The sequence below is a fragment of the Conger conger genome, chromosome 7, assembly GCF_963514075.1.
Source record: "Conger conger chromosome 7, fConCon1.1, whole genome shotgun sequence".
Taxonomy (NCBI): Eukaryota; Metazoa; Chordata; class Actinopteri; order Anguilliformes; family Congridae; genus Conger; species Conger conger.
The window spans coordinates 46,205,511-46,218,760 of NC_083766.1; the positions used below are offsets into that span (position 1 = coordinate 46,205,511).

At 40.1% G+C, this 13,250-nt stretch overlaps 1 protein-coding gene and 1 long non-coding RNA gene across 2 annotated transcripts in view; one reads left to right on the plus strand and one right to left on the minus strand.

Moving 5' to 3' along the window:
• LOC133134061 (mastermind-like protein 2) overlaps nucleotides 1-13,250 on the plus strand; it is a 100,315-nt gene that overhangs the window by 62,346 nt on the left and 24,719 nt on the right. Inside the window, exon 2 of the mRNA XM_061250452.1 lies at nucleotides 9,488-10,747. Coding sequence (XP_061106436.1) covers nucleotides 9,488-10,747 — 1,260 coding nt within the window. The remainder of the gene's footprint in view (nucleotides 1-9,487; nucleotides 10,748-13,250) is intronic.
• On the minus strand, nucleotides 7,982-12,520 carry LOC133134062 (uncharacterized). The gene is made up of 2 exons (XR_009709242.1): nucleotides 10,064-12,520; nucleotides 7,982-9,928 (listed from the first exon to the last, which is right to left on the minus strand). It is a non-coding gene; the product is annotated as an uncharacterized LOC133134062 (long non-coding RNA).

Consider the following 13,250-nt stretch of genomic DNA (forward strand, 5'->3'; position numbering starts at 1 on the left):
TATCAACTTGTGCTTTTCAGGAAATTTAGAGAACACCCCTGGCTATCATCCCTGGAGTTTATAGCTCATTTGGCAAAAAACTTTTGCTTAAAACTACCTCGGAAGTCGGCGAGATTCTAGCGCAATTTGAGATCTTGGGCTGGAGATATGCAGATTCCAGATACTAGGGAGTGAGAATGACATTCAATAGGTCATGTTAGACACCATTTGGGATTTATTGAACAGTTTTATTTTTAATGTAGTCCATTTCGTTTTATTACAAGTCAATTTAATAATCTTCCATATCAAATTACCGAATTGTTGCTCTGTGAGGAAATTCACTCTAAATACGAATAGAGTGCTGCCCTCTAGTGGATAACGTTAACGTTAGCTAAAGCCAACTGGAACCATATTTTTACATATTTTATATTAAATATATTGAATAAAACTACATATGATAAAGAAAGTGTTATCTTATCTTTTTTATATGCTAAACTTGATTAAATTGGTGATTACATGTTGAAGCTGTAGAAGAATGAAAAATGTAAGCTAAACAAAATTGTTTTTAACTACATAATTAAAATTCCTGCCTTTTACACATGTTCACTTGGCATTTATATTACATCCAAATGTCATTTCTCAGCTTAATTATCAGGCAGGCTCATAGACTTACAGCAATGTCATTTCTTCAGGAAGGCACAAGGCTAAGCTCTGCACAATGAATTTCATCAGCCAGAACTTTCTGACTGTAGCTTACACTCCAAATAGTATGCCTTTGGCCAGCACAAAGACAGATAAGAGAACAGGGAACATTCCATCGCGAGTGAAGTGAGCAAGCGGAAAAAAATGGCCTCCTCAATTCTGGAAGTCACCAGCCTCCACTGGAGTATACGTAAGTTAGAAATATACGTCATGCTCATTCACTGAACATAGGGAGAATTTAAGCTTGTACTGTAGCTAATGTCAGCTCTGTATATATATTTCACCGCAGCACTTATCCTTGTTAGCAATGGCATCTCGTTTTGCGTTGTTCAGTCCCTCCCGCAGGAAGTTAAAGGAGCACTGTCACACTTGTTTCAGTTGAGATTATTTGGATTAAATCATTGCCAGTAAGAAGTTTGAACCCTAGCTACATCGCACAGTCCTCTTACCAACTTTTTCTCCGGCAATCGGAGGATTAATTGGAAGAAGAATCCACACCAAGGGCTCTAGGAGGGCAACTATGTGAGGAGTAAGTAAATATCTAACTAACAAGCCGTGTCAAAATCTTGGTTTTGGATACGTCTTCCAATTAAACCTCCTATTGCTGCAGAAGAAGTTGCTAAGTAATGTAACTGCAAGATATAGCAAGGATTAAAAGTTATTATTGGCATGCATGGGTTCGGTATGCATGGGTTCACAGTTCCCACACTGACACCAATTTCTGTTCCCGGTCCAACTGCCTCATCCTCCACTGTCTGTCTCTCTCGCTCACAAAATTCTTCCTCTGTAAATTCCAGTCCAAAGCAGTAAGGTTGTATTTCTTAAGCTTGTCCTCTAACTCTGGGAAGTCAGAGCTGTCCACCGTATAGTTAATATGAGCTGTCCTTAATGACAGCTCATAATATCGCCATCAACCAGTCAGATGTTTTCAAACTGTTCAGAAGCTGTAATACACATAAAAGCCCAGGCCCAGACAATATCTGTGGTAACGTGTTGAAATATTGTGCAGAACAACTGTCTCCCATTTTCAGTTCTATTTTTCAGTCTTCTCTGGATCAGCATACTGTACCACTTTTATGGAAAACGTCCATCATTGTTCCCATTCCCAAGGTTCCTAAACCCTCTGAGCCCAACGACTACCGCCCCATAGCACTAACTTCATTAGTGATGAAATGTTTTGAAAGAATAATTAAAAGGCATATAGTATCACATACCCAACATTCACTGGACGCCTTACAATTTGCCTATCAGCCTAGTAGGGGGGTAGATGATGCCATTTTAACCCTGTTGCATCTTGTCCACTCACATCTTGAGGCTCCAAAGACGCACGTAAAAATTTTATTCGTAGATTTTTCTTCCGCCTTCAACACGATTCAGCCTCATATCCTGGCCCAGAGACTAGCGGATGAGTTTTCCCTGGATGGTGGTCTGATTCTCTGGCTGCTGGACTTTCTAAGTCAGCGAGTACAGCAGGTGAAAGTGGGCCTTGCACTGTCCAATAAAATATATACTTTTATAGGCTCTCCTCAAGGCTGCGTTTTATCTGCCTTGTTGTTTATTTTATACACAAATAGCTGTACCAGCTCCTTCCCTGGAAGATTTTTAGTTAAGTTTGCCGACGATATGGCACTGGTTAGCCTTCTTCAGGGTGATGAGGAGGAGCATGGCCCTGTTTTAGAGGCATTTATCAAATGGTGTGAGGACTCACATCTCCTCCTGAACACTTCTAAGACAAAAGAGATGTCTATTGATTTTAGGAAAGAGCCCACATCCGGTCTGACTAGTATTAGAGGACAGCCTATACAGTCAGTCACGGAATATAAATACCTCGGGGTTGTCTTAGATAATAAGCTGAAGTGGGATAAATATACTGAATCCATTAACAAAAAGAGCCAGCAAAGGCTTAGCCTTATTTGATGTCAATCTCACCATGCTTAAGATGTTTTACAGTGCCTTTGTTTTAACTTTTGGCCTTATTTGCTGGTTTGGTAATGCAACAGAAGCACAGAAAAAAACCCTGAGGAAAACTGTAACCAGTGCCGGCAAATTGCTGGGCTTTAAACTGACCAGCTTAGAAGAGAGTTACAGAACCAGGTCTCTCAAGAAAGCAGAAAAAATCATCTCTGACCCCAAGCACTTTCTGTGTACAGCCTTCGACCGGTTACCTTCTGGGCGTAGGTTCCGGCAGCCAGCCTTTTCAAAAAACAGGTCCAAACATTCATTCATACCACAGGTGATTAAATCCCTGAATGGTAAGGTCTAACCCACATATTTTATATATATATTTTTTATATTATATTTTATTCACTTAGTTTAACTCTGTCTAGCGGGTCCAGCCAGAGCACTACTCTTATTTTGTTATATATGTCGTAATTACCAGCAGTTGCTATAGTGCACCGTGTTTTTTATTTATTTATTTATTTTTTATTAATTATTATATAATTTTTATTAATTTTGGACTTCAGATCTGATCTGTCGATGTTATATGTCTGTCTCTATGTGCTGTGCCTGTTTTTATGTAACACCACCAACAATGATTTTCTACCGAAAACTAATTTCCCCACGGGGACAATAAAGTACCTACTACTACTACTGCTATAGCTCAGGCTAGCCAAGTTAGGTTATGTGATTTTGTATGCAAATGTTACCGTATTTTTGTGGGAGTGTCATGTGATCGCCTGGATGGGACCCATAAACCAGTCTCTGTGTTCAAGGGTGGAGTTTGAGTGCCCGTTACCTTCTGGGAAATACAGGCAGGAGATTCAAGCCAAACACGTCCAGTGACATCACTAGATGTGTTTGCACTATATTTGGGAAACGGCTACACTGATGGCGATTTAAAAAAATGACTACAGGCAGAATTGAAAGAAGCATGACAGTGCTCCTTTAACAAACTTTATAATATATTGCTTGTAACTTTACATCCCTGCATAAAAAATCCGGCATTAGAAGCAAATATCAACAGCTAATGTCAGTTAGCTAACTTGTATGTTTAACAAACATTTTTTAAAACTATGTTAACAACATCCATGTTTCTATAACACTAGACTAGTTCCGAATACATTGTATCAAGTTACGGACTTTAGATAGCAGTCTGGACCAGCCCCACCCTGGACCACATGTTTACAGTGTAACGTATAACTAAATAAAGTTTAATATGACTTTCGGAAAGAGAGTCTGTCTTGGAATTATACTCAAGCTTATGTGCATATTGCAATAAGCGCTGGGTGGATTTCTATGAACGTCCCATAAAAAAAAATTCTGAATCCTATTAAGGGCACATCAAGATCATCGTTGTGGGCCCCCCCATGCTTTCGGCCCCTGTGCGCCGTTTTTTGTTTAGGCATAACAGGTTAAATATTTTTTTGTTGCAAAACCGTCAACCTTTTTAGACATAAAATCTCTATAACTATTTTTTCCGAAGCACAACAATCTCAGCGTGTGCAACGTGCAGCGTGTGCAACGTGCAGCGTGTGTTTCGTTGTACAGGCGAAAAAATGCTGCATTGTTTCATGAAAGCCTAACAAACTACAGGTATAGACCATTGGAAACGTAACATGCCCGTATAGTGGGTTCTCGGTTGAGTAGAAGTTGTACTGTATTTTCTTACACACGGATGGGGGTTACAAATTTTTTCGCAACTACATTAGTAGACTGATCGTGTTCTAGAGAGCTTATACAAAGAGTAGATAATAGCATTCAAATGTACAAGTGCTTTTGTAGAAGTATGCAACATCGAAGTGATCATTCCTCCATTTCAAGAAATTTCAAGTAAACAATGGACATTCGATGTTCCTCCGAGATAGCATGTTTCTAGAATTATAAACGTGTCTGTGTCCTTTGGTGTAAAAGGACACAGACATTACCTTATTTCTTGTAGTATGTGAATTTCCAAAAGGCAGAGAATGCAAGGTCCACCCATGCTTGGTTTGCCACCCACATGTTGCAAAATAAAGAACTGTCGTCGCTAAAGCAATGGCTTATTAAAATAGGTAATACAGATAGAACTGTGAGTTTTAATGCTTTCAAATGGTATATCCTGTTACCAGAACGATTGAAAATTGCATTGTGAAAAAAATGATGCTGCAAAAAACCTTATCGTCCCAGACTTAATATAATACATGAAATAAAATTTTATGTAACATTTAATAACATTTTAGTGTATCATTTGTTATTCAGTAAAATCTGAGAGTCACTGTATATTATTATATTATTACAATGCATACAAGTAGTTGCCAGAATGGTAGAAAAGGCAATATGAAGTCACAAAATAGGGGATTGGGGTACCATATGTCACCAGAATGGCTTGTATCCACTCCAGCATAGAATGTACCAGAACTTTCCCTTTCCCTCCAAAAGATAAACAGGTTTACAGGAGTTTCTGTTCCCCAAAGTAACTGCAGAACATAAAGGAAGCCAGAAGTCTGCACTCTTAATTGAAAATGTATTATTAAATCTTTTCAAGCTCACATTGACAAACTCAACATATATCACATCATAGTTGTCAATTACAAGTTGATCATGTTAATTTAAAAAAATAGCTCTGGCTATGAAGAAGCTTTTCATTTGCCTAGTTTCATAACACTGAGTGCTTTATGCTGATACACAGGATGTGGATGATGATCAAGTCTCAAATGGAAAGTTGTGAAGAGGTCATGAAATACTGTTTGGTTTCTTATTGTATCATGACACCCCTTTGCCCCATTCACGAAAACATGATGGTAAGTTTCGATGGTTTGGGTTGGGATGGGATGGATGGTAATTTGCAGGTTTCAAATGTTGTACTTTTTGCAACAGCATTGCTTTACTACAGCTGAAACAATTGTGAATGAATGTTTTAATATTTAATATTTTATTATTGTATGTATTTTTTTTTATATAAACTTTTTTATAGACACTGGTCAAATTGAAAACATTTCTGCAGATTAATGAAGCATGTTAAAAAAACAATAATTTCAAATAAGAACTTTATTAAGAACACATTATTTAATTCTGCATAAAATTCACTTTTTTTTTTTATGAAACTACTTTCAATTGTGTTCACTGGTTAAGGTATTTTGACGGATTTGACCTAGGTCTGACTCATCACAAAATCACTCAACTCCTTTGAAGGACTTGTCCGATTCCTTCATTACAAATTGGGTTAAAATATGACAGGATCTGTGTTGAAACAGTGGTTAGATGGAACCACAGTGGATAACCAGAAGAAAGTATTTCTAAATATATATTTACTTGAAGGAGTAATTTAATTTCATAGAAGTCTTGAACACCATCTGTGGCTTGACAGATGACTGGTGGTACTGTTGTCTACATGTCCATGTGTATGAGGCCTATTCCCAGCCTTCACCCCAGGTCTAATTTCAGAGCTTCTTCTCTTCATAATTGAAGTAATTGGTCTCTCCTTACCAACCCTTTGGCCACTTTTTCATTATGTCACAACGGATGCCTTTGTGTGGGCCAGTAACGTTTAAATGAATATTGAAAGCAAAACATCATTTGTATATAGGATTGTAACTGTAAATATGTCAGCTTTTTAAGAGTCCATAATTGTTGTTTTTAATGTGGGTAACCAAGGAAGGAAGTTATGCACACTGCAAGAGTTGATTTAATACTTAACATTTTACTGTGTAGTAATAGTAGTAATAATAGTAATATTAGTAGTATTAGCATTCATTGCCTGAGTCAGGGCAGCTTTCTTTTTTTCCTCTTTTAATTGACTTTGCTTACATGCTGTCATTTTACCTCCAGATAATACTATTACTCATAGTTTGCAGTATAAAATATTACTCCACATGAAGGCCTTCAGGCTCTTCAAAAATATGTTTTGAGCTGATTCTTGGAAATTGGCATTGCAATTCCCCTGGTAGGAATGTAAACAAGTCACATTAGACCTTCTGTTTCCAGAGAAAGTACTCACAGTTTTCCACTAAATACTTTTCCAGCAAGAGAAGGGCTTTCAGGTCCCAGAATCCTTGTGGTTTTCAAAGTGTCGTCTGTCTCAGGAGACTTTGGGCAACACCAGAATGTGAGTAGCCTACTGTACACAAGTTATTTGGCATGCACGACTCATATTTTTTATGAATATTATTGGGGTGCAGAACTACATTTCTGGAGAGCCAATGTACATTGGCTTTTGTTCAAACCATTTTATCTGGCTTATTTTTTCATTTTTTCAACAACTGTACATACCAGTGAGGATTCACTCCTGTATCAGACCACAGTAATGTTTCCATTATGGATATGCAGTATGCAAACCCGGGCGGCACGGATGGTGCAGTAGGTAGCACGGCCCGGCTCACAGCAAGGAGGTCCTGGGTTTGAATTCCGGTTGGCTGGGGCCTCTCTGTGTGGAGTGTCTCCCCTGTCCAGGGTGTATTTCTGCCTTTCGCCCAATGTGTGCTGGGATAGGCTCCAGCCCCCCACGACCCTGTTCAGGATAAGCGGGTTAAGATAATGGATGGATGGAGTATGCAATCCTGCAGCTGCGGCTCGTGAAAATATATTTTTTTAAATGCCAGAATAAGTACATAAACAGATTATAAATACGATCAAGGGTGGGTACGAAATTCCAAAACGTATCAGTCCTCCTTGTGCACCCCGAGTGTACCCTGTGTGATGATATTGCAAAAATTACATTTTGCTAACTGATGAGAGTGAACTTGAGAAGGAGAAAAAGGTCTCCTTCCTGATTTCATGGAATGAAAGGAAGCTTTGCTTTTAAACTGAAAACAGTTACGTATAACTCAACAATTGATTTGAATTGATTTTGGAAGCTCTGAAATCATTGCGTATCTGGTAATATTCACTTTGCAGACTGTTTACATGCTTTTGTATAGGTTGGAAGCTAAATGTTTTCATTGTTATAGAAGTATATTGCTTAAAGAGTTGCTTGCAGCTGGTTTGGAGTTGTTATTCATTGTGCAGTGGTAATTAACATAAAACAAGGCAAGGAGGAATGAAGGCAATTAAGATCTCCCTGTGTTTGATAAATACATGAATTCTCCTGGGATCTGAGATACTGTCTTTACAACTGCATAACAGAGGTGAATGCGATTTACACAAATGTGGTGACTGAGAACGGGTCTGTTCTCCATTCTCTGGAACTATTTCTTTGTTCATTGCTTGGAATTCATTTTCATGCCTTTGTTTACTTCCTGGAATTATTTGAGTGTTTAATTAAATTAGTTTCATTATTCTACACATGTGCAAAACATAACAGCTGATTCAGAATCCTTCAAAACCACCACATGGCATTGCATTGTGCTGTTGTTCATTAAATGATACTGCCAATGCAAAGTGCTACATTTATCTTCAGATTTAATATCAGGTAGACTTCCTTAGTTAAGGCAGCAGTTACAAATATCTGTTGAAAAATAATTTGTCATTGTGACATCATTCAACAACTTTACAAAAACCTGTTGTGTTTAGTATATTGTTACATCCATTGAAACAATGTCACAAAAACAGTCAGACAATAGAATGATTCCTGAACTGCAGTACATAAAAATGCTATAATATGAAGACAGTACTCCCTGAAATACAAACAGGTCTGTTGGCATAAGCCTATTATATCATATCTCACCCCATTATGAGAGCATACGGTTCCCTTCATCTCTAAACCATGCATGAAATCATTGATGAAATTCTCATACAGTATGCATCTGGCATTAATGCTGAGTACAAAGAGAAAACCTTGAAACTTCAAATATTAATTACTTCTCTGGCTTCTGCAAACATGGAAGACAGGGTTGAGAGAATGAACTGAGAAGCCTTGAAGCAAATAGCAAAATTAGATACATTTACATAAAGATAATTTTAACGAGGGGTTCTTTATATACGAATATTTTGAATTATGATTGTAATTTTAATAGGTTGAAGAACATCAAAGGGTGTCATTGATAAGAGGCCATTAATTATATATAGAACGTGCTCTTGTAATATTGAATGTATGCTCTCTTTATGCAACATTGGAATTGAACATGACTGCAATATGGTATAAGGATACGCAGTTGTATAGCCCCTATTGCACTCCTATTGGACCCATATGTACTCTGTTAGAGTTTAACACTGGACCTTTTACTGTATATCTAACTATTTTCTTACTGTAATCCTTCCTTTTAGCCTCCAAACCTTTTTTTTTATTAAAAATAAATTCAAATTGGCCCTGGTCCTTATCTTTGTTGTACTGGTAGCAGTTGAAATTGTACTTCCCTCTAGGATCTTTCAGCGCACTTATCCCTGGTTATGGGTATGCACTTTGTTGTACGTCGCTCTGGATAAGAGTGTCTGCCAAATGTCATTAATGTAATGTAATGTAATGTAATGTAATGTAATGTAATGTCATCAATTGTAGAAGTCTTCCTCAGCCTACCAGCCGCAGTTTATTTGAGTAAGCCTATTGTTTATGTCTATGACTGCTTTTTATTATTTCTCAGCCTCATAATGGCTTCCTTCACAGTCCTTGGCACCACTCTGGTCATCATGTTGGCAATTGCCAATAACAGACTCCAGAGGCACTCAAAAGCCTAAAGAGAGCTTTCTTATACCGGCATTACCCATTTAATTTTGGTCCCCTAAAATGGGGGGACTATGTATAAAAACGGATGTAATTCCTACATAGATCACCTGATATGGATGTAAATGTTAAAGGTTGCAAACTGCACTCATATTCATTATTTCTTTTCCAGTTCAATGTGCCAAAAGACCAGAAATGTTTACCTCTGTCCAAAAATTTATGTACTGCACAGTATAATTGAAATTACTTTAATACTGGCTTATTGATCATCATTATTTCTGCTCTTTGCAGCTTCAAGGGTCTCTGAGGAGGAAAATCGAGGGGCAGCCGCTGGGATACAGCGTGAAGCAGAATGGGCTCTCGGGCGGGGCTTTTGGCCCGGACTTCAAGCGTGTCTGCTTGGAAGGTGGGGCTATGGGACACTCAGGCTGCACGTTCAGCAATGGGCAGTACCACTCCCGGCCAGAGGAGGTGGCAATAAGCCACGGTCTGCAGAGGAAGGACAGGAACGTGATGACCCCGCCCTTGGGCGGCGACCTCTTCAGCCTGACCCTGAAGGAGATGAAGAAGGAGCCCGGAGAGACTCGCTCGTGTGGCCGGTCGTCAACCGCAGACCCCTCCACCATGGTTTTTGACTTCAAGGAGGAGGAGATGGACCCCGATCTGCAAGACCTGTTTGACGAGCTCAGCAAGTCTGTGCCATCCTTCGACGACCTAGAGCTGGAGAAAATCCTGAAACAGGACGACAACGAAGATGCTTTCAGCCTGGACCTGGGGCGACCCAGCTCAGTGGGGGCGGGCAGGCCATGCACCCAGCAGGAGAGGACGATAAAAACTGAGTACTCCCCAGGGTTTTGCCACACTCACAGCCACGGGCACGCCTCAGTCGGGTCACCCCAGCTTCGCCCAGCTTCGGCGGGCCCCTCACTCTCATCTGCGGTCGCCCACAACCCCGGTCAGGGGTCAGAGGAGTCGCAGTGTTCGTTGACGGGCGGGACGGAGGGCTCCCGCACAGAGCAGCTGGACAATCAGCAGCATCAGCAGCCTGGCTCCAACCTGCTGGCCCACCGCCAGCACCAACAGCAAAACCAGGCCAGGGCAGCGCCCAACTGGTCGCCTAACGTCGCTCCCCACTCCTCCATGGGGACTTTTGGACAGGAGAAGACTGGCAGTCAGCTGAGGCTTAGCCCCCAGCGCAAGGGTATGAGCAACTGCCTGTTCAAACTTAATGGCAGCGGGAATGCCGGTCCCTCCTCAGAAGTGAAGGTCCTTGGCAGCAAGCCACTCTCGCACTTCGGCCACAAACCCCACAGTCAGCAGACTTCCCTTATGGGGATGCCCCAAAGCAAACACCCCCTGCGCTACCAGAACCAGGAACAGCAACATCCGCAGACTGCTCCCAGCCCAAACCCACTCCAGCCCCAGCACCCACAACGGTTCCACAACCCCAGCTTGCCTGCCTGCCAGCAGTCCAAGCCCCTGTTGCCCCCAAAAATGCCCCTCAGCCAGCATGGGTCAGGGCTGCATTTCAAAGTGGCACAGCAAAGACAGGTAAAAATGGCATTACTTATACATATACTTAATGATATCTTCCTTCCTGTGTGTGTGTGTGTGTGTGTGTCCATGTATAGTTAACTCCTCAGTAAAAGACTGCAGTGATTTTTTGGGTGTTTTGGCTCTTTATTCCATATTGGAATTATATAATGACAGCATGAAATCACAGCATGTTTTGTACGTAGTTCATACTGGCATTTGCCATTTTTTGGCATGTAAAAATGATCAAACTCTGTCAAATTGAATCCCTTCTGGGCATTCTGTCTGGAAAAAATAAATAAGTAGAAAAATAAATTAATCCATCCATCCATCCATTATCTTAACCTGCTTATCCTGAACAGGGTCACAGGGGGGCTGGAGCCTATCCCAGCATACATTGGGTGAAAGGCATGAATACACCCTGGACAGGTCACCAGTAAAATAAATGAATAAATAAATAAATAAAAAGCTTAAATAATGGTTTTGCCATTTTAAATATGCACTATAAATATGTAACTTATTTTGTTTAAAAAGCACAGCAAGTACTCATTGCCATTACCCTAAACCACCTTCCAGAAGGAAGTAAAAGTTTCTATCTGATCAGAACTGAAGAGGAAAGGCTGCCTGCATGAGAAGGCTATGCGGCTTGTATGAATCTCAGGATGCACTAAAACGTATACATTCAATATCAGTTTCAGTTGAGATTATTTGGATTAAATGCTTAAATTATGTGTAGGTCTTTTTAAAATCACCGTCAGCGTAGCCACTTCCTAAATATGGGACAAAACTTCTGTTTTAGATCAGATCCTACTCGCTCTTAGGGTCATGCTACATTACTTCATGAGCAGCGTAATTAAGCTGCTTTCCCCAGTTATGTATTCATAAGACTGATCTGAAGTTATGTAGCTAGGATGACCCTAAGAGCGAGTAGGCTAAGCTAACTTCTCTAAAACATTAGCCTGAAAAGCATTACACACTTGCTTAAAAGTCCCCTGTAAATAAACAGCGTGGACCGATAATGTTATATGTTATACAACTTCCACCGTGTAAACACATTTTTAAACTACATTTGCGGGTCAGGCACTCTTCACGGTAAAAAATAATTTAAGGACCTCACGTGTCGAATGTGCTGCGACCAAAACGAAGATAGCAATTTATCTTGCGTGCACATCTGCCTAAATGTAAACAGGTAAGGAATTCACACGGTTAAGAAGAAATTTTATGACAACGTAACCTAACTTGGCTAGCCTGAGCAATATGATGGACAGCTCTGACTTCGCGAGATAGAGGACGAGCTTTTCGATGCTTTTCATATTTTGATGAAGAAATAATGAAGAAATACAACCGTACAGTTTTGAACCGGGATATACAGAGGAGTAATTGCGTAAGCATATCTACCTAACAAGCTGTATCAAAATCTTGGTTGTGGATACTACTTTCAATTAATTCTCCTATTGCTGCAGAAGAAGTTGGTAAGTACTGCAGGATGTAGCAAGGGTTCAGAGTTATTATCAGCTGTGATGCAAGTGATCGGTTTCTACCAACAGCCGTTGCCCTCGATCCCATTCGTGGCAGCAAAGGCTCTCCGTCTCGGTAGGCATCTGTTAGCTTCGGCTGTCTCGTCCTCCTCTGTCTGTCCCTCTCACTCTTGCAATTATTCCACTGTAAATTCCAGTTCAAAACTGTAAGGTTGCAGTTCTTCGTCAGCTTAGCTTTTGCTCTAACTCAGTGAAGTCAGAGCTGTCCATCAAATCGCTCAGGCTAACCAACTAAGTTATATTTGTATGCTAACGTTACCGTATTTTCGTGGTAGTGTCATATGATCGCCTGGATTGGTGGCTGCCCATATACCAGTCTCTGCGTTCAAGGGTGGAGTTTGAGTGCCAGTTACCTTCTGGGAAACAGGCTGAAGATGAAAGCCGTGACATCACTAGATGTGTTTGCCCTTAGAAGTGTTGCCCCATATTTAGGAAATGGCTACACTGACGGTAAAAAAAATGCCTACACACATAATTTAGCATTAAGCATTTAATCCAAATAATATCAACTGAAACAATTGTGACAGTGCTCCTTTAAAGGATTATACGAATTTAATCTCCACATAGCATCCAACCAGATTCACTCAGACCATGGTATAAATCAAGTTTAGGTTTGTGCCCTGTAGAGATTGTGTTAACTTCATTTCACTTACAGTTTCAACAAAACATGTGATTTGACCAGGGGTGCCCAAATGTTTGCATACCACTGTCTTAATGTATCTGGTCAACTAGCTAGGCTGTGAGAAAAACCTGAATGAGAAAGAGATGTATATTGTAAGAGACAGGTGGAATTAACCTGTTTTGTTGCAAGCCATTCTGCATACAATGCACTACCCTTCTCCCACAGGAAGTGTAAAGGCTTATGAACTTGCACACCACTTGAGTTCAAAAGAAATGTTGATTAAAGTTTAGTTGCTGTTTCTTTTGAAAAATGAAAAAAGCTTTATCTTGCAACTACTGCCCAAAAGCAGTACTGAATGAAG